Consider the following 27,609-nt stretch of genomic DNA (forward strand, 5'->3'; position numbering starts at 1 on the left):
CAATAAAAGACCACTTCTCCTTGATGTTTTTTCTGAACCTAAGGCCTTCATAGATGATAATGAATCTGTTAATAAAACGACTCTGTTAGGTTTCACCTCATTTACCCATTCTAAAGCAAGAATAATAGCCATCATTTCTGTTGTAAAAAATAATTTGTCTGGTATTCTAATGACCTTTTCTATATTCATGCTTTAAGCATAAAATGTGGAGTATATTCTATTATTTAAAGGGCCTTTTGATCTATCTGTACAAATTTCAAACAAATTTGTATATTTTTCACCAAAATAATTATTTAGTAACTGACTCAGCCATTCAAATTCACACACTTTATTTATACCTTCTCTTATTCTATTATCGATTATTGGTTTCACAGTGGTGTAGTGGTAGTGTTGCTGCCACACAATAAGGAGACCAGGGTCCTGCTTGTGTCTTGCACGTTATTCCAGTGTCTGCGTGAGTTCTCTCCCACAGTCCAAAGACATTTTGGGTAGGTGGATTGGCAGTGCTAAATTATCCATAGTGTGTGGTTGGGGTGTGTGTTCGCCCTGCAATGGACTGATGCCCTGCCCAGGTTTTGTGCTTTCCTTGTGCCCCAATTCTACCTGGGATAGGCTCCAGCACTCCCTACATCCCCATTCAAGACTAAGAAGGTTAGAAAATGACCAAATACCATGACAGCTAAAAAGAAATTCTGTTGGACACAATAGATAATCATTCAACAGTCTTAAAACTATTTTTCTGAATGAATCACATTTCATTCCCCCCATATTTATATTCTCAACAATCTTCCAGGATTTCTTCTATTAGATGTCGATGAGTTTGCTTTAATTACAGCCGATAGTTAATATTTAGTATGCTCTTTCTAAAACCCAATGGTAATCCTGCCATTTCTACTAATAAACCATTTTTGGGGTAGTTGGAAAGACCCCTAAACATAGTCAAAGCTGTTCTGTATCGAACCTTACCTGTTATATATCAGTGTAAGTGTGCACTTCAGTTCAGATATTGATGCCTGATTGTGGGTTGATATGCCTTGCACGTTTTGTTAGTTATTGTTGTTCAATAAAGACAAGAAACGGGAATACGCTGTCTCTTCGTCCGTTCTTATCAAAAATAAAAGGTTTCCATAGTGTACTGCATCACGAATACATCACATTACCCAATATAGACAATAACTACTGAAGCTGAACTATATGCTGGGCTCCCACAGTCCATTATAACCCTAATTAATGCCGTGTACATTATATATTAAGTATTTCTAAATTTACTCTGCTCTTACATTTCTGTACTACTTCCATCATGTGCTGTTCCCATGTTAATCCATCGTGTCGTGTTATTCCAGAACCAAAGTTACCCACGTAGCTAAGTCTGACAATATTTAGCCGATATTTTTTAAATCTTCGATGAGCTCTGGCTCCTTTTCCCACCTGAGAAAGTACTTCCATTGCCCAAGAGGAAGTTTCTATCCCTATAGAAAAATACAGATATGTCTAAATCTGTTTCACTCAGGCATCCTCGCTATTGTTACCGTAAACGACCCCACCTTTTACAGTGTACAATTAAAATTTTGCAACGATTTGCTTAGAGACAATGTCCCACTTATAGAAAGCCTATGGTTATGCTTTGTTAGAGTATTCACTGATTCCTTGAACTCACATTAATGTACCTTTCTCAATGGAAGGCACAGTGCTACTGAATCAACCAGTGTCCTTCCTGTCGACCCTAACGTCATCGTTTTTTTTTTTTCAAGGCCCCGGATGGAGTAGCTATGGGGGCGGGGGGAGTTGACTTGGGCTGTGCAATAATTGAAGGAAGGCTCCGCTGGGTAGGGGAAAGGACCCAGCAGCGGGAACTAATTCTGCGGGGATTAGGAAACGCGAGTGAAAAGACGGGAGTATTGAAAAAGTCACATAAGTACACGTAACCAACTTTAGTGACTTATCTATCGGCTGAGAGTAAAGGCTTAAACTTAAGAGACTAACTCTACTAAAACACTGCTGGCATTTTGTATGTGCTGAAGATAAAACGGATACGACAGAAAAAAGAAAAATAGTGAGAGCAAGTCTGAGGCTTCATTTAGCAGTCAGGGGGCTTGCTTCATGAATTATGTCCGCCACCACTGTCGACCCTCAGGTAGGCAAGCAAGCTCTGGTTTTGTTGAATTTCGGGCGCTTCTCCTTCGCAGAGGCCTGCTTGCTGAGCTGCTTGAGGGACAGGATAGAGAAGCTCTTCGCTCTCTACCTCGGCAACGATGATCGAAAACTCTACTGTGCGTTGCACTGATTTGAATAAGTTTATTGCCCTATCAGTGATGATTGTTTGGCATAGTAGCTGCTTTTTTCGGTTGGTTCAATAGTATTTATTCTGAATTCTTTGCTGCTCCCAGTGGAATTGTTTCCTCTTCTAACTGGAAACCCCGAAAGCGAGTTGTTCCTTGTTTGAATATATCCCACTCCTTTCCGGTGTTCAGGTTTTACTGTAATACTAGCATGAACTGCTTATTCAATTTAAACTGTTTTTTTCTGACGAAAGAGGTGGTAGATATGAATCATATATATATATTTTTATTTCCCCCTTTTTTCCATGTTGCCTGATTAAATCGCAACGCAGAGGCCAAAGGGACAAGATAAAGGTAAGATACATTGAAAAGTCTAATACCGTAACACTGAAGTAACATCGAATTTGATGTGTTACTGTTCTTGCAGTGAGCCATTTAAATAGTAGGCGTGCCGATGTTCTTAAAAATCTGAAAACGCTGTGTAAGCGGCAGTTATTCTATTAATGACAGTTATTGATTGAATATATTCTTTTTTTCCCACTCCTTTTTTTTGTTGGCGCTTGAAATAGTGGTTAATTACCTCTTTTTGAAAGTCGTCACCTGACTGGGTTTTACTTCCTGTATCTCGGCGCAGGCTGAAAAATCGCTTTCCGATTCGTGACAGAAAAGATTTATGTTTTATATTTTGTGTATGTATGTGTAGAAATCTATCGTTGTGAATATGGAAAATCTAGTCGCTGCCCAGTATTTACACGTACTCTAGCATTTACAATGCGTCTTTACAAATATGGTGAATCTGATCATTCATATTGTCGAAATAGCATGTAACGTTTACACATTTTAGAGTGAGTGACTTTATTTATTCAGTGCGTGCGTGTCGGTTTTTTGCATGAAATTATGGTAAAGGCCTGGTTACACATGTTACGATGATTGTTTAGTGCTGAAATGCTTTTTATTAATAATGTTATTTGCCCAGTTACCAACTCGCGTAGTTTGTTTTCAGTAGTGTTTGGTATATGTTCACGTATAAACTTACTCGTACATATTTAATGCATGAGAACAAGCCTGATTTAAGCTTTATATCCTGAACGCAGCTTTCAAAAGTATTCCTACTTTTTATCCCAACTATTTGACATCTTACCTGAAGAAGCCGCCGTTTGATGCCTCAAAAGACTGCATATTGTAATCTTTTTAGTTAGCCAATAAAAGGTGCTTTTGGCCTGATGTCTCACTACTTTCAAAATGGCTAACACGGGTACAACACCATAGTACTACTATTTATGATAGTTTATTACAGGCATGTGGTGCATTTCTTATATAGTGCCTTCTCTTGGTACACCATTGCACAGAAAGTTTTATTTAGAACAAAATCCCACATTATATCAGCAATAAGAAAGGCAACACAATATTCAAACGTTTTATACATTATTAATATAATAACTTTTGTAAGACAAGGTTATTAAAATGTATTTCAGCTGTGTTTTGTTCAAATTATTTAGCAAACTATCTTATTGTTACAATAAAATAATACATTACGTTTTGACAAATACAACACTTGCTGCCTTAGAACTGAAACGGTCGTTTTTCTCATTCCTTCCTCCTGGAAGTTGTACAGCACCATTGGTGCTTGCAGCAGCAGATTCAGGGACAGTTTCTGTTCACCGGTCTTATGATTGGTGTTCAGTCAATCATAAGAACAAATAGTTTAACATAAACATTGTGTATGCATCAGCGCTTGATTAATTCCTGCAAGTTTTAGTTTTTAATGCACAAATTGTTCCTCACACTTTTTGGTTGTTGCAAAAATATTCAATGTCTTTATAATTACTCTTTTGTACTAGGGTGTTGTACCGTGTTAGCCATTATGAATGTAGTGAAAAGTCAGGCAAAATGACACTTTTTATTGGCTAACTAAAAAGAGGCCTGAGTTGCCTTGAAAGCTTGCATATTGTAATCTTTTTAGTTAGCCAATAAAAGGTGTCATTTTGCTTGGCTTTTCACTAATTACTCTTTTATAATTGTGCCTAATTTAATACTTGCGAATTAATATACCATTTTCGTTGTATGCATTTTGTTAAACTCATGTGCCTATTATGTTGGCTGCCAGTTGCATTTGCTCTTGACTGGAGCTTGGATCTGCGGGTTTCATCTGTGCAGTAGGAGTTGAAGACGTGTTTCTTTCTATAAATTGTGCTTTAGAAGAAACTTGACTAGCCTTTATTAAACTGAAGGATAAAAATAGGTTGAAACATTTTGTTGTATTAAATCCAAAACAAAAAATCCAGAAATTGACTTGGATTTATTTTCAGTAAATTCATGTTCAGTTTTACTCCTTTTTATTTGACGACCGCTGGCAATTTGTGGCTTCATCTAGATAAGTAATTGTCATTTCTTTAAAATATTTGTGGAGGAGTGACTTCCTTTTAAACCTTAATCTGAGAAGTAAATTCAGTTACACATACAGTGCATACAAACACATTAAAGAATACTCCAGGACAAAGATGCCAACACCCGTTTTGGTTGGGATAATTAAGTACTATTAGTGTGGCCAGACTTCTGCACAAGCTACCCAGGGCTACAGCGTACACAGAATTATTAACTTGTATGAAAAAATTCTTTGTTTTTCAGAGAAATATTTCTGCCTCAATACTAGCTGCTAATGTCACCTTTAACCTCTCTACTGTTGTTCCTGAGAGAGTGTGTCCACTGCTAGTCACATGTATGCTGTTTTCCTTTGGTTTACTTGACTCCAGTAAGCAGTGGCTCTTGACATGGTGTTTGCAGCAGCAAGATGGTTGGAATACAGGCTGTCAGAATGTGAATTGCTTTGAGTAGAAAGCCATTTGTTAGATTAGTAACCGTTCTTTAGAAATGCTTGGTGACAACTTTATACAGTAGATTTCAGTTCTAGTGATGATGAAGAATACCAAGGTGATGACATTGCTCATATGGTTAAAACCGTGCCATTTCTGAATTTGTGCAGAAATATCACATTCACTACCAGGTCCGCAGATAAACAAAGATTGGCAGCCAATAGTTAAAGCCGTAGACTGCGGTTAGTCTAAACATGCCTTTTTTATTTTTTGGGAAGATTTAAGGTAAGCCCATATCTCACTCTTTTTTGCTTTGCACCCCCTTCACCATAACCTGTCGTCTGTGGAAGAGGAGTGGAAGCTTTAGATTCGTCAAAAATTTCGATCTCCGGTTTTTGACAGACTTTGTTTTTGGGTCCCCTAATACTGAAAACATTGATATCTCGATGATGGGTGTGTGTCTGTGTGTCACAGTTTCTTGAGGATGGTCTAGAGCTTAAATGGCAGAAAAATACCAAACTTAAGCCTGTTATGAGATGATGATGTGCTGATTAGTATTTGAGCCAAATTGTGCAAGAGAAAGAGGCACACTAGAGGAACCCTCAGATACCGTAATTCTGCAATTAATTATGAATTCTTCTGTCAATTGCTATCGTAACGACGTATTTTATGATCAGAAAGATCACCATCAGAGCGGTAAATAATTACTGAAATGTTATAAAATAGTTTGGGTAATTTGGTTCCTAGGGCACAAAGCCTACGAATGCTCACATCCAAATTTTTTTGTAATTAACAGCTTAAGTTTCAGTTCAGTGTAATATCACATGTCCATTTTTATTTGTGTTTGTGTATGTAGTGGCATTTTGATGGGGAGGTTTAATTGGGGACGTTTGTGTTTACTTGCACACGGGAGGCATGCACCAATATTATGTGGCACACACTGAAAGCAATTTCTGGGCTGTTCATGAACTGTGATGTCATGATGAGCTTCTGGCCTTCTTTGCACTTGGTGTATACAATTTAGAAGGCTTAGATGTACAGTACTGGTCAACCCAATGATCGTCGTTTGAAGTGCCTTGTGTTCTGCAGATCATAATTGAAAAATGTTCTAGCTTACATCTGAGGTGTTTGTATTTTGTTACCTGTTGCTTCGCATAGTAGTGAGAAATCTATTTTGAAAACAGAATTTGGCAGTGATGACATACAAACATCATGCAATTACTGAATTGGCACTATCTCCACTATACTAACCAACGGCTAAAGTTTATTCTTCATTACTCCGTTTGTATTTTTAATTTAATTTTTTATTTAATTAAATAAATAAATGTTGATTGTTGCTGCATTAAGGCTAAACATGGAAACCCATTTCTCATGCATGTTACTAAAAAATGTGCCCGCAGTCCTGCTCAAGGATAACTTTAAGGAAAATTGACGGCAATTGATAGCAAAGGCAGCCATTTAACTTTGATAAGAAGAACATTTCGGCAGAAAAGAGAGGCTTTCTCTAAGATAATACAATTCACCTTCATTTTCTCTTATGGTCTTTTAACCATTCATGGTTATCTGGGGAAAAAAATGTGTGATGTTCCCTGGCAAACTAATAATTGTCCTAGTCAACAAACTCGGTTCGTTTCAGAGGAGCAGGGAGCAAGAGCCTATCCTGGCAGCACTGGGCATAATGCAGGGAAAGGGCAGTATGGTATGGGGGGGTGAATCTTGGCTCATTTTACATGCTGTAGATTGGCTAAATGTGAGTGGAAATATCTACATTATCTTTAATGTAGCAGAAAAAACATTTTTTTTCTGATTTTTCTGATAATTTTTTTATTTACTCAAAATTTTAAAAACTACTGTATACATCAGAGGGAAGTCAAACTGTGATAGGAATGAGGGGTAGTGAAGGTCAAAAACCAACAAAGTCTGAAATCCAAGATTGTGTTAATTTTAGTAAGGGATTCTCTATTTCAAAAATGAATTTCAAACCCTGTGTATGTCTAATATGTAAATCTCAAAATCTGTGTTAGTGTTTATTCCAAGAAGGACCCCAAATTCCTGTAATTGTTAAAAATAAGAATAAAACCTTCCATTTTAGTCATTGTTAAATGTCACCCCTTGAGATGCTATACATCTGTCCCAGCGCTTTTTCCATTTATGGAATACAATTCCTGTACTCCTTTTGTTACCATGTCATGTGCTTCCTGCAATTTTTTTTTATTTTTATTTTTTTTTTACAGTTACAAATCATCATCCAATCAGTCTGAATTTTAATATTCGGTGGGGAAAAAAGTCCCAAGGAATGACTTTGTAGAATTCAAAGTAATGACCATATCATTTTTGGTCAAAAACACTGACATCACAGTGTGTACAGGTAAACTGTTTTGGTGCAGCAGTGGGTGCAGGAGCGCTATCATGATGCAAAATGTGGTTTTGAATGCAGCACTTTCTTTACACCTCTCCCCACCACCCCGGTTTTTCTGCAGACACCTCAGCAGTTCAGTGAAATGCTGTTGATTCCCAGGCTGTTCACTGTGAAGCTGTTTATTAATGAGTCAGTTAATGGTAAAAAAAAAAAAAGTAATCTTTGTTTTGATGTTTGATATGACCTGACATGCTTTTTTCAGCTTGGGGGAAAAAAAAAAAACATCCCTCAAGTCACGCTCATGACTGTAGAATCAACTACACACTACTCCTGTGTTAGTGACTGATTCCTGGAATTTTTGGGAATGTACAAAATGAACATAAGTGTTGGTACCCTTACAGGTCCTTGAAAAAATGTTGTATGCCTTTTCAAAAGTGATTAATAAAAATCACTTGTCCCATGTATGCATGCATGCCTTTGATTTGTCAAGAGTCTTTTTTTTTTTTTTTTTTTTGGTAAATACAGGATATGCAGTGATGGCTGCCAATTACATTTCAGTTTTTCAAGTTGTTTCACAGACAGTTATAGGTTCTTTATTTGTAGAGAGGTACCAACAAATTTATTGAAATAAAAATCTTCACTGTTGGCCCAATCTCTGCCAAAATATGCACATCTTCCTTATTTGATTAGGGGAAAACCGGTAGACTGTCGCAACCGAGACTTTTACCCTGGTGGTTCCTCCCCCACTAAGCATGGCTTAAGCTTGTTGGAAAATCCAAAGACTGTTAAAGAAAGAGATTCGGCTTTCTGTCCAGGACAGCCAAGTTCTGTTCAGGTTGTGGCCCTGGCCTCATCATGAAAACTATACTAGTTTAAATGGGTTCAATGAGAGGTGGCTTGGGAATGATTGTCTTTCTTCTGAAAGTACCAAGAGAGGAGTGTCTGTCTCTGTGATACATGTTTTGTCAGGTTTTTCTTTTTTCCTCCTGTGATAAATACAACCTCATGGTGAACAATCGGGGGGGAAATTTTAATTAAACATGTATAGTTAAGGGTGCACATTTCTGTTTTCTTTATTTTCTATATAGAATATAAAATTCACCTGCAGATAATGTATAATCCGCCTCCAAATGCACATCTCATAGCCTTAGGTTGACTCTCTTCTCAAATTAAAAATGAGTCTGTGATCCACCCATTCGAAAATAAAAATGTTACTCTCTTACATTTGGACAAAAGTTGTTCATTTTATCAATAGCAATAGTAGGTGTTTAATACAAAGGTTGGAGTTTTTTTTTACAGTTCTGAGAAAATCAGAAAAATCCTCCAGTGTTGCCTGGCAACATCTAGATATATGCAAAGTTGATTGGAGAGTTTTGAAATGATCCATTTAATTTTGAGTAAATTTCAAATATATTAAAATTATGAATGTGATTTTTCCAGTATTTAATTTGGTACTGTAGTTTTTCATCTTGCTTTGAAAAGGTAATTTAAGTAAATTTTTTTTTGGTATACTTCACAGATTATATTTCGTTGGGTCGAATTTCTGGGTACAGAATACTGGCAGTACAAAATGTGGCATTATATTGTGTCATTACCACATGACTGAAATGAAACACAAAGTCAAACAAAAATGTCCATTGTTCTAAGGAGTGGACTTAATCTGATTAAAAAGCTGTGTGCTTGAAATCTGATATCTGTATAATGAGGTAAGGTGAAAGTTGTTGGCGCACGACATAGTTGATGTTGGCTGGCACCACATGTTATGGTGAGTCAGGCTCCCAGATGAGTATAGGGTTTTTGCAACATTCTTCCATAAATGCACCAAAACATCCACCGACCTGTTTTCAAATCAGTCGGCAGTGCCAAAACAACATTTACTTCTTTAACATTTTCATAAACAGAATGGAGCTCAAAGTGCTTTACAAGATGTCAAAAGAAATAGTTATAAGGAAAGGAAAAATAAATCAAAATAGACAAGGATAAAAAACAAAAGTAATAAAAAACAATACAAGCTTATGTAACATTGACATGATAGTACAAAAGTAGGCTCCCAATGTATAATATTGTACTCTGTCACAATAGATGAGTGTGATGATGATGATGTCAGTTTGCCAGGAGAACAGGGGAGGGGGGAAAAATTTTCAGTTAAGCTGGAGAGAAACATCTGTAGGGGTTCCATGGCCAAAAGATCGCCTATCCCCCTCTGGTTCATTTCCAGGCCTTGCCATGGAAGATTCCAACGTAGTGGAACTTGTATAAAGCTGGGACACCTACCTTTATTTGAGCATCACAAATAGCTGTGCAGTGCCTCAATCAGGTGATTCAGAAAGGTAGATATTTAGCAATGATTGCAGATCCCTTAAGAATATAGTTCTAACTATGTATAGTCTATTTCAAATAAACTAAACTAAAATGTAGCTGCAAAAAGACCAATTAAAGAGAGAGCTATTAGGATTGGGCGGTGCAGTGGTAGAGCTGCTGTCTTACAGTAAGGAGACCTGGGTTTGCTTCCCGGGTTGTCCCTGCATGGAGTTTGCATGTATCCCTGTGTCTTCCTGGGTTTCTTCCCATAGTCCAAAGATATGCAGGTTAGGTGCATTCCGATCCTAAATTGTCCCTCGTATGTGCTTGGGGTGGGTGTGTGTGTGTCCTGCAGTGGGCTGGCACCCTGCCCGGGAATTGTTCCTGGCTTTTGTTTTTGGCGTGACCCTGTGTTCGGATATAGCGGGTTGGAAAATGACTGACTGGCTGTTTAGGAGTTTTTAAATACAGTATTAGCCTCGTTTATCTCAATTGGTAAATTATTCCAAATTTTTGGTGCATAACAGCAAAAGGCCACTTCACCACTACTTTTGTGCTCAGCTTTTGGGATATCGGGCAAACCAATATTAGACCCAAGGTTATGATTTGAAATGTAGGGGTACAAGCACTCAAATTCCTGTATCGGAATGAGAAGATATTTAAGGCTTCCAGTATACCACTGGAAGTATTTTAAAATCAATTCTGAAGGACACAGGTAACCATTTGGAAAAATACTAAAACTAGAAAGATATGCTAAGAAGAAAAACAAAAAAAAAAACCTTATTTTGAAGGAAGAAATCTTGAAGGGCATTTTTCTCCTTCCAGGTAGGCTGGGCATGCAATGGGTAAATACAACACACAAAACAGAATAAAAGTAATCCTCTTTGCAGAACTATATGGCCAATCTATCATAGCTACCACAGAAATACAATTTAATTTTACAAAATACAGTACTTCTCACCAAGTGCAATTGCAGAGCGCAATGACCACTCTGAAGGCAAAATTCAAGAATAAGCCAGATGGGACTGGGTCAAAGAAACAAGTTGGCAGTTTTAGTTGTGAAATTATTCAATGGAGTTTGAGTAGAAGAGTTTTATTTCTTTAAAAGAGCATGCCAGGGTTCAACAGGATAAACTTTTATTTTTATTTTGTTTTTATTCATTAGATTTTTCAGGAAGCTTTCTCTAAAATGAACTGGAATTATTCCATTGTTGAAATATTTGTGATATGTACATTACACAAAGTTGCTTTCAGACCTTACCAATACAGACAATTTAGAACCATGATCTCCTATTCTCTTCCTTCCCTTCATAAAAAGTTCTTTTCCAAAGCAAATGTTCTGCTTTTTAAAATCTTATTTTACCAGAAATTTTTTTAATCCGTTATACTTCACTACTCCAAGTATTTTATGGTGGGACTTTCTCTAGACCCCTGATTCTTCCAGTTCTTCAGGTACTTATGCATGTGGTTTGGAAGTGTTCCTATGTCTCTAGCCTTAAGTTTTTGGCACAAAGGAAGGGGTTGGTTGGGCTTTGAGTTTGTGTCATCCATCTTTCCCTCTGTTAATTCTTTCTTTTTTTCTTTTATTCTGCATTTGTCTTTATCTTTTATGTTAGCTGAAGCTGTTTTTTTTTTTTTTTTTTTTTAAACCTTTCTTTCTTGTTGGACATTTCTTTAATATTCACTCCTAATCCCTGGAAATCTTACTTTTTCAATTTCATTTTTCTTCAACTGTCAATGGCATACATGGTCAGTGTTTCTGGTCCCTTTCTTACAAAGTTACAATGCACAGTGTGTCTAATTCTGGTCATAATTAGCTCACTGTATCTCCATTCCTGGAAGTGATCTCTTTTCTGCTTTTTGAGCTGGAGGTGAATCTTAAAATATTTGAGTATTGGTTGTCACTGTATTTTTGTTTATATTTGGACAATTTTTAAAAGTTGATCACAAAACAGTGGCACAATTAATTTGGGATTTGATGTAAAGGAACACTCCCTAAAAGTTTTTAATTTATTGCTTTATGTAGTTTGTAGTGATGGCTGAGGGGAAAAAAATTAAATCCTGTTTTCATGCAAATTGGAAAGAAAAACAGTTTGATATAATAGAAGCGGGTGGCGCAGTGGGTAGCACTGCTGCCTCGCAGTTAGGAGACCCGGGTTTGCTTCCCGGGTCCTCCCTGCGTGGAGTTTGCATGTTCTCCTCGTGTCTGCATGAGTTTCCTCTGGGTGCTCCAGTTTCCTCCCACAGTCCAAAGACATGCAGGTTTGGTGCATTGGCATTTCTAAATTGTCCCTAGTGTGTGCGTGTGCCCTGTGGTGGGCTGGCACCCTGCCTGGGGTTTGTTTCCTGCCTTGCGTCCTGTGTTGGCTGGGATTGGCTCCAGCAGACCCCCGTGATGCTGTACTTGGGATATAGTGGGTTGGATAATGGATGGATGGATAATAGAAGCCAATGGTGAGCAATGTTTTACAGCAGCAAATGATGTGGAAAAATGTCCATGTTGTTGCATAATCCACTTTTTTTTTTTTTTCTTTTTATCCAATTACTGAAAAATGCGTGCTTATTGTCTGAGGCTTTAAGCTTCTTGATTGGATGATAATTCCAGAATAATACTTTTATATATTTAAGAATACTTTAACAAAAAAGCATGCATTTTATATGATTTGAGTAAGCAACTAAATTATTCACATGTGAAATATGCAACAGAAGCAAAGCGTGATGTGTGGTTTTTTTATCGTGTGCCCCCAAACCCGTATTTTCCTATGGATGTTTTTCACTTTGTTTGCTGTTATACATCATTGGTCACTATTAGCTTTTATTGTATCTTAGATTTTTTTTATCTCCATGCTGCATAAAAAATTAATTATAGTGATGGCCAAGAAAAATTGTAAACTAAATTGGGTAAGTAGCAATACCCAAAAATATTTTAATATGTATTCTAGGGTTGTAGCTATATATTAAGTAACTAGCAAAATACCCGCGCTTTGCAGCGGAGAACTAGTGTGTTTAAATTGTAGCGGTCAGAAGCCGCTAAGATTCACACCGTCGTGAGTGACGGTGATTTATTTATTTTAATCGAGGATTACCAGTGAAGACCCCAGCCTTGGCATGACACACACACACACACTCTACAGAGACAACAAAGAAAACACGCTGGAAACTTAAACGGTAAAAAAGTATAATGAAATTAAATTAACTAATTGAAACAACAATACAACCCCTGATCCCTTCGGCGATATTACATTTAACAAGTAAACACGACAAACACGCAGTAAAGTCAATGTATGAAATAATCAGCGGTGAAGTTATGTCCAGTGATTTGAATGAAGCGAGGGAAATGGAAAAACACAGTCCTACTGTTGCTGAAGTAGGTTGACAGATGAATGGTTCAGGAGCGCTCCTCCTTCCGTGAAAGCCAATGAATCCAGACAACATCCTCAGTAACAGTACACAGGTAGACAAATGATATCCAGACCCCAACAAACAATACAATCCAGGACACGATGATATATGGCAGACAACGACAGGCAATTCAACAGTTAAATACCAGCACAAAACAACCAAAACAAAACTTTCTTCTTTGACCCATGCCCTCCTTTTAAACCCCTCTGGCCACCTTTGACCCCAACAGCCCCTGCAAGGACTGCTGGGAGATGCAGTTCTAACTAATGGTAGCACTGCTACAATCTCCCTCCCCAGGCCGTGGTGCACGGCTGAACCAAGGCTTGAGGTTAGCGATGTTAACAGTGTCTACTTTCTTCGTCCCCGGCAATCCCCACTCTACCGCATAGGTCACTGGTCTTTTCTTTTGGACTATAGTTGCCGGGCGAACCACTTCGGAGCCAGTTTAGCTGTGAATTTATCGGAGGCTTTGGAGAGGGGATGAGTCCTGATCCAGACTTTCTCCCCAACTGAGAATTGCACAGGCTTATGTCTCCGGTTGTACGATTTAGATTGTCTGGACTGGGACCTCACCATCCTTTCCTTTACCCGTTGTGTGATAAGTTGTAGTGCTTGCAAATGATCATGTATTGAGGTGTCTGGATTGGGTGGTTTATGATTGATTATCCTCTCTAGTGGACCGTTTAGCTGTCTGCCTAAAGCTAACAATGCAGGGGTCTCACCCGTAACCTCGTGCACCGCCGTGTTCAATGCGAACCGCAGCTCAGGCAGCCACTTTGTTCAATCCTGATGATGGTCTCCGACAAAGGATGCAATCATTGTCTTCAGGGTCCGGTTCACCCGCTCAGTGCAATTAGATTGGGGATGGTACGCTGTTGTCTTCAGGTGAACCACCCCCCATTGCTTCCAAAATTCTTCAGCCTCTGAGCTGGTAAACTGCGGGTCCCGGTCTGAGATGATGTTCTTCGGCACCCCCCATCGGGTAAAGATCTCATCCTTCAGGGTGGAACATATCTTCTTGGCTGTGGCATCAGCCATAGGGAATAGCTCCACCCATTGGGTAAAATAGTCCACAACCACCATCAGGTAGGTCTTCCGGTCCTTACTAGTGGGTAATGGTCTCATTAGGTCCACGCCTAGGCTCTCCCCTGGGGTAGTGATGGTTACTGGCTGGAGCTGTCCTGAGGGGAGACCAGGTGGGGTTTTGTATTGCTGACAGGTGGTACAAGTCTGGACATGGGACCAGACGTGTTTGCGTATCGTCGGCCACCATGCCACCTCCAAGATTTTAAACAGTGTCTTAGTACGTCCAAGGTGACCACCAATCGGGCTGTCATGGTAATACTGTAGGAACTTGGGCACGTATGTCTCGGGCACTACCAACTGATAATGGTAACCCCGATCTTTTGTTGGAACACAGCGATAGAGTGCCCCTTTTAGTTCCCTATAATGTATGCGGTCAGGCCTCCCCCCTGCGCCCTCTCTCAACCCCTGACATACAGGACTGGCTGCTTGAGATTGAACGATTTCCTGCATGTTCAGGGGAAGATCAGGTCACGGGTTAGAGACCGATACCGTACATACCATCGGTGCGGGCTCGTGCACCCGGGATAAGGCATCGGGCACCACATTAGCACAACCCTTCCAATAGCACACCCTGAACGTGAACTGTTGGAGGCGCAAAACCCACCTTGTTAGCCTAGACGTGGTCTTCGGGCAATTGAATGCCCAGGTCAGAGCCCTATGGTCGGTGTAGACTTCAAAGGATGTCCCTTCCTTGAAGTGACGTCACTTTTCCACAGCCCACACAACAGCGAGGCATTCCTTCTCGATGGTGGAATAATTATACTCGGCGCCCTTCAGTGACCGTGAAGCATAGGCCACCACTCTCTCTTCTCCTCTCCTCTCCTTGATTTGTTTGAGCAAGAACGGCGCCGAGCCTGAGGTCACTTGCGTCTGTGTGGACCTGAAAGGTTAATTTGGGATCAGGCTGTGCCAGGACTGGAAGTGATATCAATGCCTGTTTGAGTCTTTCAAAGGAGTCCTGGCATGTTGGTGACCACTCCCAGGGGGATCCCTTCCTCAGCAGCTGGAACAAAGGGGCGGCGATGTCGGCAAACCCATGCACCAATTTGTGGAACCACCCAGCCATCCCCAGGAAGCGCTGGAGACTTTTACCTCCTGGGGCTGGGTAGTCCAAGATGGACTTAATTTTCTTTGGGTCTACCCGGACCCCGTCTGCCGACACCACATGGCCGTGGAAGTTCAGATGGTCCTGTAGAAATCTACACTTCTTGGTGTTGAGTGACAGGTGAGCCTTCTGCAGTCGCTGGAAGATGTGGTCTAGGTCCTTCAGATATTGTGAGACAGATGGGGAGTATACGATGATGTCATCAATGTACACAAAACAGGTCTTTCCAATGAGTCCCCGGAGGACTTGCTCCATTAGCCGTTGGAATGACGCCCCAGTGTTTTTAAGTCCAAAGGGTATCGCCCGAAACTGGAACAACCCCTCTGGGGTGATGACGGCGGTCTTCTCCATACTACTCTTCCTCATCCTCACCTGCCAATACCCGGGCTTCAGATCAAGGGAGCTGAAAACCGCTGCCCCATGCCTCCAAGATGTCATGAATGAGGGGCATGGGGTAAGCATCATCTAAGGTCTTCTTGTTCAGCTCCCGATAGTCCACTCAGAATCGGTAGGTCCCGTCGGCCTTCTGAACGAGCACTGCAGGGCTAGCCCAAGGCGAGGTGGAAGGCTCAATGACCCCATCCGCCAACATCTGGTCGACCCACTCCTTGATTATTCCTCTTTTCAGAGGCGACACTCTGTAAACTCTGTGCCGAACAGGGACAGGGTCGACTGTGTGAATGTGGTGACACACCACCTCAGTCCGACCCAATTTGTCCATCCACACAGAGTGCCACCTCCTAAGCAGCGGCTGAACGAGCTCCGGCTGTTCAAGAATAGCCTTCTCTACTGGACTGGGCTCGTCCACCAACTGCGCGAGGTAATAACACAAGTTAGGCCAAACCAGATTACCTTGAGCATTCGTCCCAAACCGATGGACTCCACCCCCCGGCAACTCATACTCCAGCCACGACAGATGGATGGTAAGACCTACCGACACCAGAGAGTCCATTCCCAGTAACAAGGGCATTGACAGGTGGTCATCTTCCAGGATGTAAACTTCTGTCTCCCAGTGTGTCTCATGTAAGCAGAACCTCATGGGAACCCTGCCCTTTGCCCCGTGAGCCCTTCCATCCGCAAGAAAGAATTTTACTTTTGCACTTTCCCTTAACTGCTCATGAGGCACTTTAAGCTTTTCCCACAAGGGTATAAGTGCTCCCTGTATCTACGACCGCCTCTCCAGTGACACCTCGCACTTGTATGGGCACCACTAAGAGGGGCAAGGTGGCTTGCACCAAGGTGAGTTTGGCCCGAGGATCCACTGGGGCTTTCCCTCGTGGTTTCGGACAGGGGACATCTCGAGACGTGGGACCCTTTCGAGACCCACTAAGCCCGATAGCCGCCCAATCCTTTTCCACTCGGGACCCCACCTTCACCAACTCATCGACCGATTTCACGACCCCCCTCAGAGTAGCCACTTCAGACACAATGCACGGAACTCAAAGACAAAGTCCCGGAGGCTCTGCGATGGTGTTTGCACAAAGGTCCGGAGCTTTTCTTCCAACAGCAACTGGTACTCGTCAGAGAGGAACGTGTTCAGGAAAGCAGCGCGAAACTCCGCCCTGGAGTTGTACTTGTGCCGCTCAGCAAACCATCATGAGCGTGCCGGCCCGCTGAGTGCCGTGTTCAGGAATCCCCGCAGCTCGGCTCCACTCGGAGGATGCAGCTCCACGAACATGTCAACCTCCTCTACAAAGTCGACAATGCCCGTGGGTGCACAGTGAGGGGCCAGGTTTGGAAACTCCATCCGCGGCACCGCAACGGACAAGGCCGACTGTCCCCATTCGTTCCTCACTCCCGCTACAGGAGTCGACTGCCCCAGTGGCTGCGTGACGGCACGCCAGCTCTCTTGCACCTGCCTCCTGATCTCTCTCATATTGGCTTCCAGGCGCTGCACACACTTCGCGAAAGACTGCTCCAGACGCTGCACCCTCACAACCGCCTCTCCGGAAACTTGGGCGGCCGTGGCATCGATAAGATCATGGACAGTTTCATCTCGATTCAGAAAACTGAGGGGGATGTCATCAACCCGCGTCTCTAGCTGTTCTAGGCGCAGCGTCAGGTCTTGCAGAAGCTGTCCCTCTCCGATCTCTGGCTGCTCCGGACTGGAGACACACCGGGCATCCAGCAGGCTCAACTCCTCCTCGAGAGGGGCTCTGACCGTAATGTGACGCGGCCTAGGCAGCGGACGCACATCAACCAGCGGCTCACTTAATTTAGGCTCCTCGCCCTGTACTGCGCTTACAACAGACATGCTTCTGAAAGAGTGTAGTGAAGTCGCACTAGAAGGTGTCGTAAATAACCCTGGCTCCTACCCGCCTCGCCAAAATCTGTAGCGGTTAGAAGCCGCTAAGGTTCACACCGTCGTGAGTGACGGTGATTGATTTATTTTAATTGAGGATTACCAGGGACAACCCCAGCCTTGGCACGACACACACACACACACACACACTACAGAGACAACAAAGAAAACACGCTGGGAACTTAAACGATAAAGTATAATGAAATTAAATTAACTAATTGAAACAACAATACAACCCCTGATCCCTTCGGCGATATTACATTTAACAAGTAAACACGACAAACACGCAGTTAAGTCCATGTATGAAATAATCAGCGGTGAAGTTATGTCCAGTGATTTGAATGAAGTGAGGGAAATGGAAAAACACAGTCCTACCGGTAGTTGCTGAAGTAGGTTGACAGATGAATGGTTCAGGAGCGCTCCTCCTTCCGTGAAAGCCAATGAATCCAGACAACGTCCTCAGTAACAGTACACAGGTAGACAAATGATATCCAGACCCCAACAAACAATACAATCCAGGACACGGTGATATATGGCAGACAACGACAGGCAATTCAACAATTAAATACCAGCACAAAACGACCAAAACAAAACTTTCTTCTCTTTGACCCCTGCCCTCCTTTTAAACCCCTCTGGCCACCTTTGACCCCAACAGTCCCTGCAAGGACTGCTGGGAGATGCAGTTCTAACTAATGGTAGCACTGCTACAAATAAGTTATGAAAAAGAAAAGGAAACATTTTAAAAAATAACGTAACATGAGTGTCAATATAATTGTTTTGTCACTGTTATAAGTGTTGCTGTCATCAAGGATTTGATTATCATTATTTCTTTCAATCAGGTTTGTATTTGGAGGACGTGTTGTGTTCAAGTTACATTCCGTGTTTGTCAACCATTGTAAAGATAACGGGTTTCATTCATCGAAGTGTTCACTACCCAAATCGCTACTCGTGAATCTAAGATGTTTAACAGGCATTCCCAGTATTAAGTTGTGGAATTGCCTGCAAGTATTTAGTGATAGCGTCTCTATGAACTTGTGGATTTGCCTGCAAGTATTTAGCGGCAGCGTCACAAAGTTTGTTTTTGTCTAGCTGCATCAGAAAATGTACCACGACGTATGACACGCCTCCTTTTTACTGTTTTCTCACAGCTTGGATTGCTGCTGTCATAATCGGTTTGAGTTTCATGGTTTGTTTCAATTACGTTAGTATTTGCAGGACTTGTGTTGAAGTAACATTCGGCATCTGTCAAGCGTTGTAGACATACAACCGCCTTCATCGATAACTTTGCATCGTAATAAACGAACAATAAAACAGCGGAGAAGTCGTGGATTAAATAAAAGGCTGCAGTTATCAGCAGGGAGACATGAATACCGTGGCGAAGCAAGGAAAGGAATGAAGAGACCGGAGCGACGGACGGCCTTATATGGGCAGGCAGTCAATTATGTGGGAGGTGTGGGGATGGGGATGCAACTCCGCCTCACACGGCGACCGAGCTGCAGGCTATGGACGTATATATGTACGTGGGTAGGATTCAGTTATGACCATTGTGCGTAGAATTTCGAAATGAAACCTGCTTAACTTTTGTAAGTAACCTGTAAGGAATGAGCCTGCCAAATTTCGGCCTTCTACCTACACGGGAAGTTTGAGAATTAGTGATGAGTGAGCCAGTCAGTCAGTAAGGGCTTTGCCTTTTATTAGTATAGATTGAGTATTTTACTTATCCCTAAAGACTGAGTAATTGTATAAGAAATATCTTTGCGTTTATTAAACAGCAACAGTAAATTTACAAAGGAGAACATAAGATTGGTCTGTTAATTAACCACTCATTGGTTTCTTTTTAGAAAAATCTACTTATTTGCTTAAATTGCATATAATACTTCTGACAAATCTAAACCCATTTAGTGCATTTTAAGTGCCATATTATGTGCTTGGTTTTAAAGAAAACATTGTCTGAATCTCAAAAACAAATAAAATAATATTAAAGTACTTGTTGAGGCCCATTTGATAGTCTCCTAGTCAGTCAGTGACAATGCTTTGTCAATGGGGCATAGCTCACAATGCCACAACAGTAGATGGGAGACTCTGCTGGTGTAAGTACAGCTGTATCTGCTGCTATTGACTTTAAAAGATGAAAAGGAAAAGGTGCAGTGGCAGACCTATTAACCAAAAGCGGGGAAGGATGGGCAAGTGTAATATTTTAATGAGTGGGGGACATATATGATTAGCATAATTGCCACATGTTTTTGCATGTCTTTGTTGTATTTTGATGAGCTGTTGCGTCATATTCAGCCCTTCATTCATCATTCTGGTACCCACGTAACCAGTTTCCCCCTGAAATTTACCATTTTGGATACACATCCACCACAACGCATAGTAGAAAAATGTCCATGGAAAGATGTCTCTAAATCTGAAGCCATTTTTTTCATATACGTATAGTATATACTAGGCTATTAAACTACCAGGCTTAAGTGCAGTGTGCTACTGTAATAATCATCCATGCAATCCACAGTGAGCTCACTCAGTTGTAGATATTTGGATTAAAAATAGCTTTAATATTATTAGTAAACGAATCACTTGGGTTTTTTGAGGAATCGTTGCAACCATAATGTATTCCTTTAAAATTGTCTTTGGTGTTCAGTTTTTTTTCACTAGATGGCATCAGTATTTTCTTTCTTTTATCCATTTTAATATTACCTAGTATTTTACCATTAAGTTTTTTCTTTTGGTCTTTGGTGTGAGCTTTATTGTAATAAATCCCTGTTTATTGTCATCAGTGTTACATGGCTTTTTACAAAAGAAACAACCGTTCAGTACCAAGCAGCACATACAAGATCAGGGTAAACAAGAGATTTTCCTGTAGTTTATCTTTGTATTTACATTGAAGCAATAAAGAATGACTACAAATAACTTGGCATCTTGTCATAGTTCTAAATCTCTCTCTCTAGATTTTTGATTTCATGTTGCCCGCTCCTGTCATTCATTCTGTTTATTCCAGTATTGTTCCAACACCTTGGAAATATACTTACATGGTTTTACTATGTGAAATTAGCAAGCCAAATTCTTGAATAGCTCAAGATAAAAACGGCCCTAATTTTGTACCCCAAACCCTACCATCCCTTGTACATTTTAAAGATGTGCAACTTTATAGATTTGCTTCTCTTAAATTTAACTTCGTCTTTTAATTGTATCTAGTGCATAAAGGAATGTACGTTGCAATAAGTGAGTTTTCTGTCAAATTACTGTATGAAACATGGAATCCCTTCCTCTGGGCATTGTGTATAGTGTGCGTGTGCTTTAGTTTTTAATTGTACCCTTTAACCTTTTGAGGTTTAAACGTTTTGGTTAAAATTGATTTTTCCTTTTCTTCAAATCATCTTCTCTCACAATGTTTACATAATCCCTCATATTTCATTATACATCTGTTCAGTCTTAAGTATTTAAAATTTTCGTGTAACTGTGTCATTGATGGATTTGTATTTGTTATTTTAGTGCAGAATGGTTCATTACATCAAAAGGACACTATTCATGACAACGATTTTGAGCCATATCTTACTGGTCAATCTAATCAGGTGAGTTTTTTAATTTATTTTTTTTAATAGATTTTTTTTTTTTTTTTTTTAAAAGAATGCAAATTCGTTTCTCCTGGTTACATTAGTGAAAGCTCAGGTAGAATATAAACTGAAAGTAATTTCTCCATAGAACCTGGCTATTGCAGTGTTAGATATGTGAAATATTACTGTCTGAAGTTAACTTCTTAAGAATTTCAGCAAGATATATTTTTTTAACTGTACTATAGAAGTTGCCATTTGCACCATTAGTCATCTTTAAAACTAAAAGTATTTCTTTTTGTTTTTTCCAGTTTACCATAAAGTTTGCATCTCGTTCATCTTCCATGTAATACAGGGTGGTCCAGCTCTAATTATGCATGTCCAGATCGTCTGGATGACTTTGATTTATGTGGGGATGATTCCAGTTCGGCGCAAAGACCATTCTTCTTGTCGTCAGTTTGCACACTTCTCGATGGTCCCAGATTTTTTGGGTGATTTTCTATGTAATAAACTTAAGTTATAGCGTAATGAAAATTGCATAATTAGATCTGGACCACCCTATAGTAATTGCCAAGGCTGAAATGTTCACGGAGAAGTACTAGATTAGGAAACAGTCGCTCAATTTTTCATACTCTCAAAGTCTAATATTTAAAGTATGCTTCAGAAGGCATAACAGTTAAATAGACTCTGTTCCATGTGAGTGGTGTGTACTTGGGCAGTTAAAATTTCTGGCATTTTGGGTTGCTGTTAAGTTGTGGCTGGTGGGACATAACCATATTTCAAAGTTGTTTGTATATGTTGCAATAATGGTATTTTTACATACTCAAGGGTGTGTTATTTTAAATAAATTGTATGTTTCCATGTTGTCTGCTCTTTTATTAGTAAAATATGTCATTTGCAAATTTATATGCTGAGGTGAGCAGCATGCAACAGCTGAATGAATCTGCTTTTATCAGGAGCCCATTAATTGAATGTCACACTCCATGCAGATTTTGCTTTTCGATCTAATTCCATTGCCATGCTGTCACTTGCAGTTTCATATAGGGAGATCCCCCACCCCCTTCGATTGCATGTCACTGTATCTTGCCCTTCATGATGCTGTGTCATGAGCCTATGAAGAAAAAATATGCTCCAGCTAGTATCTTGTTCACAGTATAATTCCCCTCCCCCGTATATATATCTATGTATATATCTATATATAAATGTGCATACACACACTTTAACAAGGGATTAAACGTAAAGGATATAGACTGAAATGATAGGCATCTATTAATGAAAAATAAAATGGAACATAGGTAATTAGAAGAGCACTAGCTGGCCACAAGTGAATCGTCCGCACCATCAACCTCCACAATGGTGTTGAGGATTTTAATAAATGTATCTGAAGTAACCCTTTAATAAATGCATCTACCCTTCCACTTTTATTTGAGCTAAAAGGTATCCAGCTATTTGGAGTAGCAATATACTACCCGTAAATTGGAAGCAAGGGCTGACAGTACCATGTTGCACTTTACATACATCACTGGATTTGTCCATATTGAATTCTTGCTGTTCTGAAAGGAAATGGCAAGTTTATTTGCTGTGTGCATAAGATAAAGTATGATCAATATATAAGGATCGGCTGAGAGAAATTGTTGTTCAAGCAAGTATTTTCATTCACAGACTATTGTCACTTCAGTATTGAAAGAGAATATTTTTAGAAATTTAGAGAAGTTATTTGTAGGTGAGTGTTTTGTTTTGTTTTTTTTTTTTTGTTTCTTGTGAAGTCTTATCAAGACAAGGACAGGGTTAAGAAAACTGAAGTGAACACAATATTTGTAAAAAAAAATCTACAATATTTCATCTTATATCAACTTTTCCTATCAATTGGCCACATCCTTTTTGATCTTTCTGTAAGAGTGACTTTTTGCAGTAAGTTGAGGCTTTTGCTAAAGGATCGTGAGCCTGCCTTTGGAAACGGGGAAAAATAAGAGCAATAAGCTACTGTGTAATGTCCGTTAAGCTAGATCCATGAAGGCAGTACATCATATGTGAAGTATTTGGCATATAGACCTTTTCATATGAATGTTCTAGCTCTATGTTTAATTTTTTTTTTAAGATTTTTTTTTAAATTATTGAATATGCAGTAATACAGTTCAATGAAGCTTTCTTATCATTGTTTCCAGTACACACGGATTATTTTGCATATTCTTCATGTCTGTTTTAAATGTTTAAATGAACTATGAAATGAATTAAGACTTCATCTCAAAGATTATACAAGTGAAACACAAATCGCATGCTTCATTTATTTTATTTATGTATTTTTGCGGTCTTTGCCATGATGATATGGAAACAGGCAAACAATCCTTTATCACCTAAATGTGCTAAATAAAGTAAAGGGGAAAATGTTTTCTGAAATTGTAAGGTTTAATTCTTTCATGACAGAAGAACTATGTCCTATAACCTCTAGCAATTTAAACTGTGCATATTTGCTAAAAAAATGTTACTCATTATGTTTTTATTTTTCTTAACAGAGCAGTAGTTATCCTTCCATGACTGATCCTTATTTGTCAAGCTATTATGCCCCTTCTATTGGATTCCCTTATTCACTTAGTGAAGCACCCTGGTCTACAGGTGGTGATCCTCCAATACCATACCTGACAACATATGGACAGTTGAGCAATGGAGACCACCATTTTATGCACGATGCAGTTTTTGGCCAGCCTGGTGGACTTGGAAGCAATATATATCAGCACAGGTTTAATTTTTTCCCAGAAAATCCAGCTTTTTCCGCATGGGGAACCAGCGGCTCTCAGGGACAACAAACTCAAAGCTCTGCTTATGGCAGTAATTACACTTATCCGCCAAGTTCCTTGGGTGGTACATTAGTTGATGGACAAACAGGCTTTCATAATGATTCCTTAAATAAAGCGCCGGGTATGAACAGCATTGAGCAAGGTATGGTAGGACTTAAGATTGGTGCTGATGTGACAGGTTCTGCTGTGAAAGCAGTAGGCTCTGTTATTAGTAATCCAGGCATAAACAGTGTAGTAACAGGAAATGGTAGTACTACACTTGGCATATCTACAGCAAAGCCTACATCTTGGGCTGCCATTGCCAGTAAACCAGCCAAGCCACAACCAAAAATAAAGACCAAAGCTGGGGCATCACTTCCAGGTGGAGCTTTGCCACCACCACCAATAAAACACAACATGGACATAGGTACTTGGGATAACAAAGTGCCTGTAAGTAAAGGGCCTATGCCACAGCATCCTATTCTTTCACCTCACTCAACTGTTCAGCAATTACAACAACAAATGCAAACAGTTTATACGCAGCCTCCACAGCTGATTTCCCTGCAACAGGACCAGAGTCAAAGCCAGAGTTCACAATCCCAGAATCGCTGGGTTGCTCCTCGGAACAGGAATATGGGCTATGGAAGCACTGGTGGTAGTACTGATAGCAATACTTCTAGCAGTTCATCTGGTAATTCTGCTTCTGGAGGAGATTCCCACCCTGTACTTGAGAAACTACGAGCAGCGCATAGTTATAACCCCAAGGATTTTGACTGGAATATTAAAAATGCTAGAGTGTTTATCATAAAGAGCTACTCTGAGGATGACATTCATCGTTCTATTAAGTATTCAATCTGGTGTAGCACTGAGCATGGTAATAAACGCCTGGATAATGCATTTCGTACCATGAACAACAAAGGTCCTGTTTACCTTTTGTTCAGCGTCAATGGTAGTGGACATTTCTGTGGGGTGGCAGAAATGCGTTCCTCTGTGGACTATGGCACAAGTGCAGGAGTCTGGTCACAGGACAAGTGGAAAGGCAAATTTGATGTCAAATGGCTTTTTGTCAAGGACGTTCCCAATAGCCAGCTAAGGCACATTCGCCTAGAGAATAATGATAACAAACCAGTCACTAACTCTCGAGATACCCAAGAGGTGCCCTTGGAGAAAGCAAAACAAGTGCTTAAAATAATTGCAACCTACAAGCATACCACATCAATCTTTGATGACTTTTCACACTATGAAAAAAGGCAGGAGGAGGAAGAGGTAGTTCGTAAGGTAATAACAAATTTTTGTAAAATACCTCGCCCCAAATCCCCCTTCCCTTTTTTATGTTAATTTCTGTTTTACATGAAGCAGTAATTGAAGGTTTGAATTTTATGCACATTATGAAGGTACTGATCCTTAAAAGCACTTGATGAGCACTTTCAACAAATGTCATGGATAGCAGTGGAATCATCCTTGATTCTTTAACTCTCTAGTCCAATTTAAATTGTTTTCAAATGTTGTAAAAAAGTAAGTTCTGCCCAAAACCCCAGTTTTACTGTTCATGATGCATCACCCGAGTTTATTCCTTCTTGAAATATAATATTCAAGTGCTCTACAGAGTTAAATATTGTATCTTGCACCTTTTTGTTTTGGGTCCTGTTGTAGATTATTTTTTATGATGTTAGTTATGCAGTTTATTGCCAAAAATTATTTGAAACATAATTGAGTTGTAGAAAATTTGTGTTTTTATAAAAATATATTTTTTGTCATGCTCTAAATTCCTGCATACAATTAAAGGTTTATGTTGGAAGGAACTTGCAGTCTAAGCAAGTTCTGCAGATAAAGTAACAAATGTCTTAAGTTTATGCAAGTTCTTATATCGGCATGACAGTCTGCTTTTATTGTGCTTTTATAAATTGTTTTATCTGTTTTGTCATTTATAACTTTACATTCCTAAACATAAGATTGATAAAAAATTAATTTATATGCAGTTGTTTGAGTACAGAGGGTTAATTTTTTTTTTTTTAAGTTGTAGTAAATCAGTATGAACATGTCAAAATAGTTGGCCATTTATTTGGAAATTATTCAGCATGTTGAAAATAGTTTCAAATATCCATATGAAGTAAAGTTTTGTAGATTTCCCTTTTGTTTTTGAAATATTTTACTACTTTTGAACCTTGAAGCCTTGTGTTGGTCAGTATGTAGTCCATTTATTTTGATTTATGTTGCTGTTCTTCCCCACTTCTTCATTTTTTTTTTTTTAAATAAAATTAAATTGGGTCTCTTTGTGCAGTAGCTTGGCTTACCTTACAGTGCATCATTTGTTCTATCTTTTATCAGCGACATATTTAGATCAAAAATCTCTTAAGTAATTTAACAAACAAAATGATAAATCATTTACATTACAAAGTGACCATCACTATAAAGTAGCAAAGTTTATATTAAGTAATTGTGAGTAAAGACATTTAGATGCTGTTATTCATGGCATGTTAAAACTGAGGAAAGTGAAGTGGTAATTGTTTTAAAATAACCTCTCTATCTAAATTTGTGTCTATTTCTTTGTTTTCTAGGAACAAGAACATCGAAGCAAACCATGCAAGGATATATTAATGAATTAATATATGGTTTACAGGCCTTAATCTGAAGTAACAATTTACGATAAAGTTGTTTTATTTTGTTCTTCCTTCCTGGTTTTTAGTGCCGTCATTTAGCATTACTGAAGATTTTTGGCATTCAGCTTCATTGTTAACCTTCTTGCATAGAGAAACTGTTTCATATATCTGTAATTCCTGCTTTTTATGCATAGAAACTAATCTGTTTTCTTTTTGATATAAAATTGTCATCTTATGAAATAGAGCAGAATTTGTTAGCTTTCAATATCAGAGTTCGGGGGGCGGGGGGATGATGGAGGAGGGCATTGTTATTTCCTGTGGGGTGATTTCTGCTGCTGTGATGCTGAATGACAATTTCAGATAAAGAATACCTTGTATTTTATTGACCAGATCTAAACAACTTTGTAACCTTTTTCTTTATATTGTTGTAGCATTTATTGTCCTAAATTGTTACACTGAAACTATCCTGTACAAGTGTTTTCAATCCAGTCTGAAAAATGTAGCATTTAAAGCTTTTTAAAATTATTTGTTGTCAACTTTTTAAGTGTTAGAATGTGCTATGGACTTTTTTTTTTTTTTTTTGCATTAACGCATTTGCAACCTTTTTTTTTTTTTTTTTTTTAAATTGTGTTTTAACTTTTATGTCATGTTGCACCAGTGTCCCTCTCATACTCTTATACCTGCTGCTAACTTTAGACTACATTTTTCTGACGTCTGTTTTCTTTTCTCATTAGTCAAGGCTGTGCTTTAATGTAGGATCATACACGATGGATGAAGCCTTAAATGTGTAACCTGAAATTAATGTTACTGATCTAAAGGGAAGGGATGGCCGCGTTGTTGGTATGTTTTTGCTTTAAGGAGAATGATATCTGTATATCATTGTGAAATGAGGGAATTATTGATTTATAAGAAGTAATAATGGCTGCTGACTGGATTCCTAAAAGCATGAAACAGTGCTTATGCCCGTTGCTTTAGTGCTGAAAATAATATGCACGTGTTTGTTAGAGGATTTTTTGCTTTGTTAGACAGTTGCTAATTAT

The 27,609-nt window shown here is 39.4% G+C and overlaps 1 protein-coding gene across 2 annotated transcripts; it reads left to right on the top strand.

Annotated features, from left to right (window-relative positions):
* Positions 1-1,771: 1,771 nt before the first annotated feature.
* ythdf1 (YTH N(6)-methyladenosine RNA binding protein 1) lies at positions 1,772-27,050 on the top strand. Of its 2 annotated transcripts, none has more exons than XM_039734839.1 (5): positions 1,772-2,134; positions 2,612-2,633; positions 21,137-21,216; positions 23,709-25,247; positions 26,528-27,050. In XM_039734839.1, exons 1-5 carry the CDS (start codon positions 2,108-2,110, stop codon positions 26,573-26,575), a joined length of 1,716 nt encoding a protein of 571 aa, XP_039590773.1. In that variant the 5' UTR covers positions 1,772-2,107; the 3' UTR covers positions 26,576-27,050. The 2 variants fall into 2 exon arrangements, with proteins under 2 accessions (XP_039590773.1, XP_039590774.1); XM_039734840.1 differs by having other exon boundaries at positions 23,714-25,247.
* The last annotated feature ends 559 nt before the right edge of the window (positions 27,051-27,609 follow it).

This window comes from Polypterus senegalus, chromosome 14 (genome assembly GCF_016835505.1).
Source record: "Polypterus senegalus isolate Bchr_013 chromosome 14, ASM1683550v1, whole genome shotgun sequence".
Lineage (NCBI taxonomy): Eukaryota > Metazoa > Chordata > Cladistia > Polypteriformes > Polypteridae > Polypterus > Polypterus senegalus.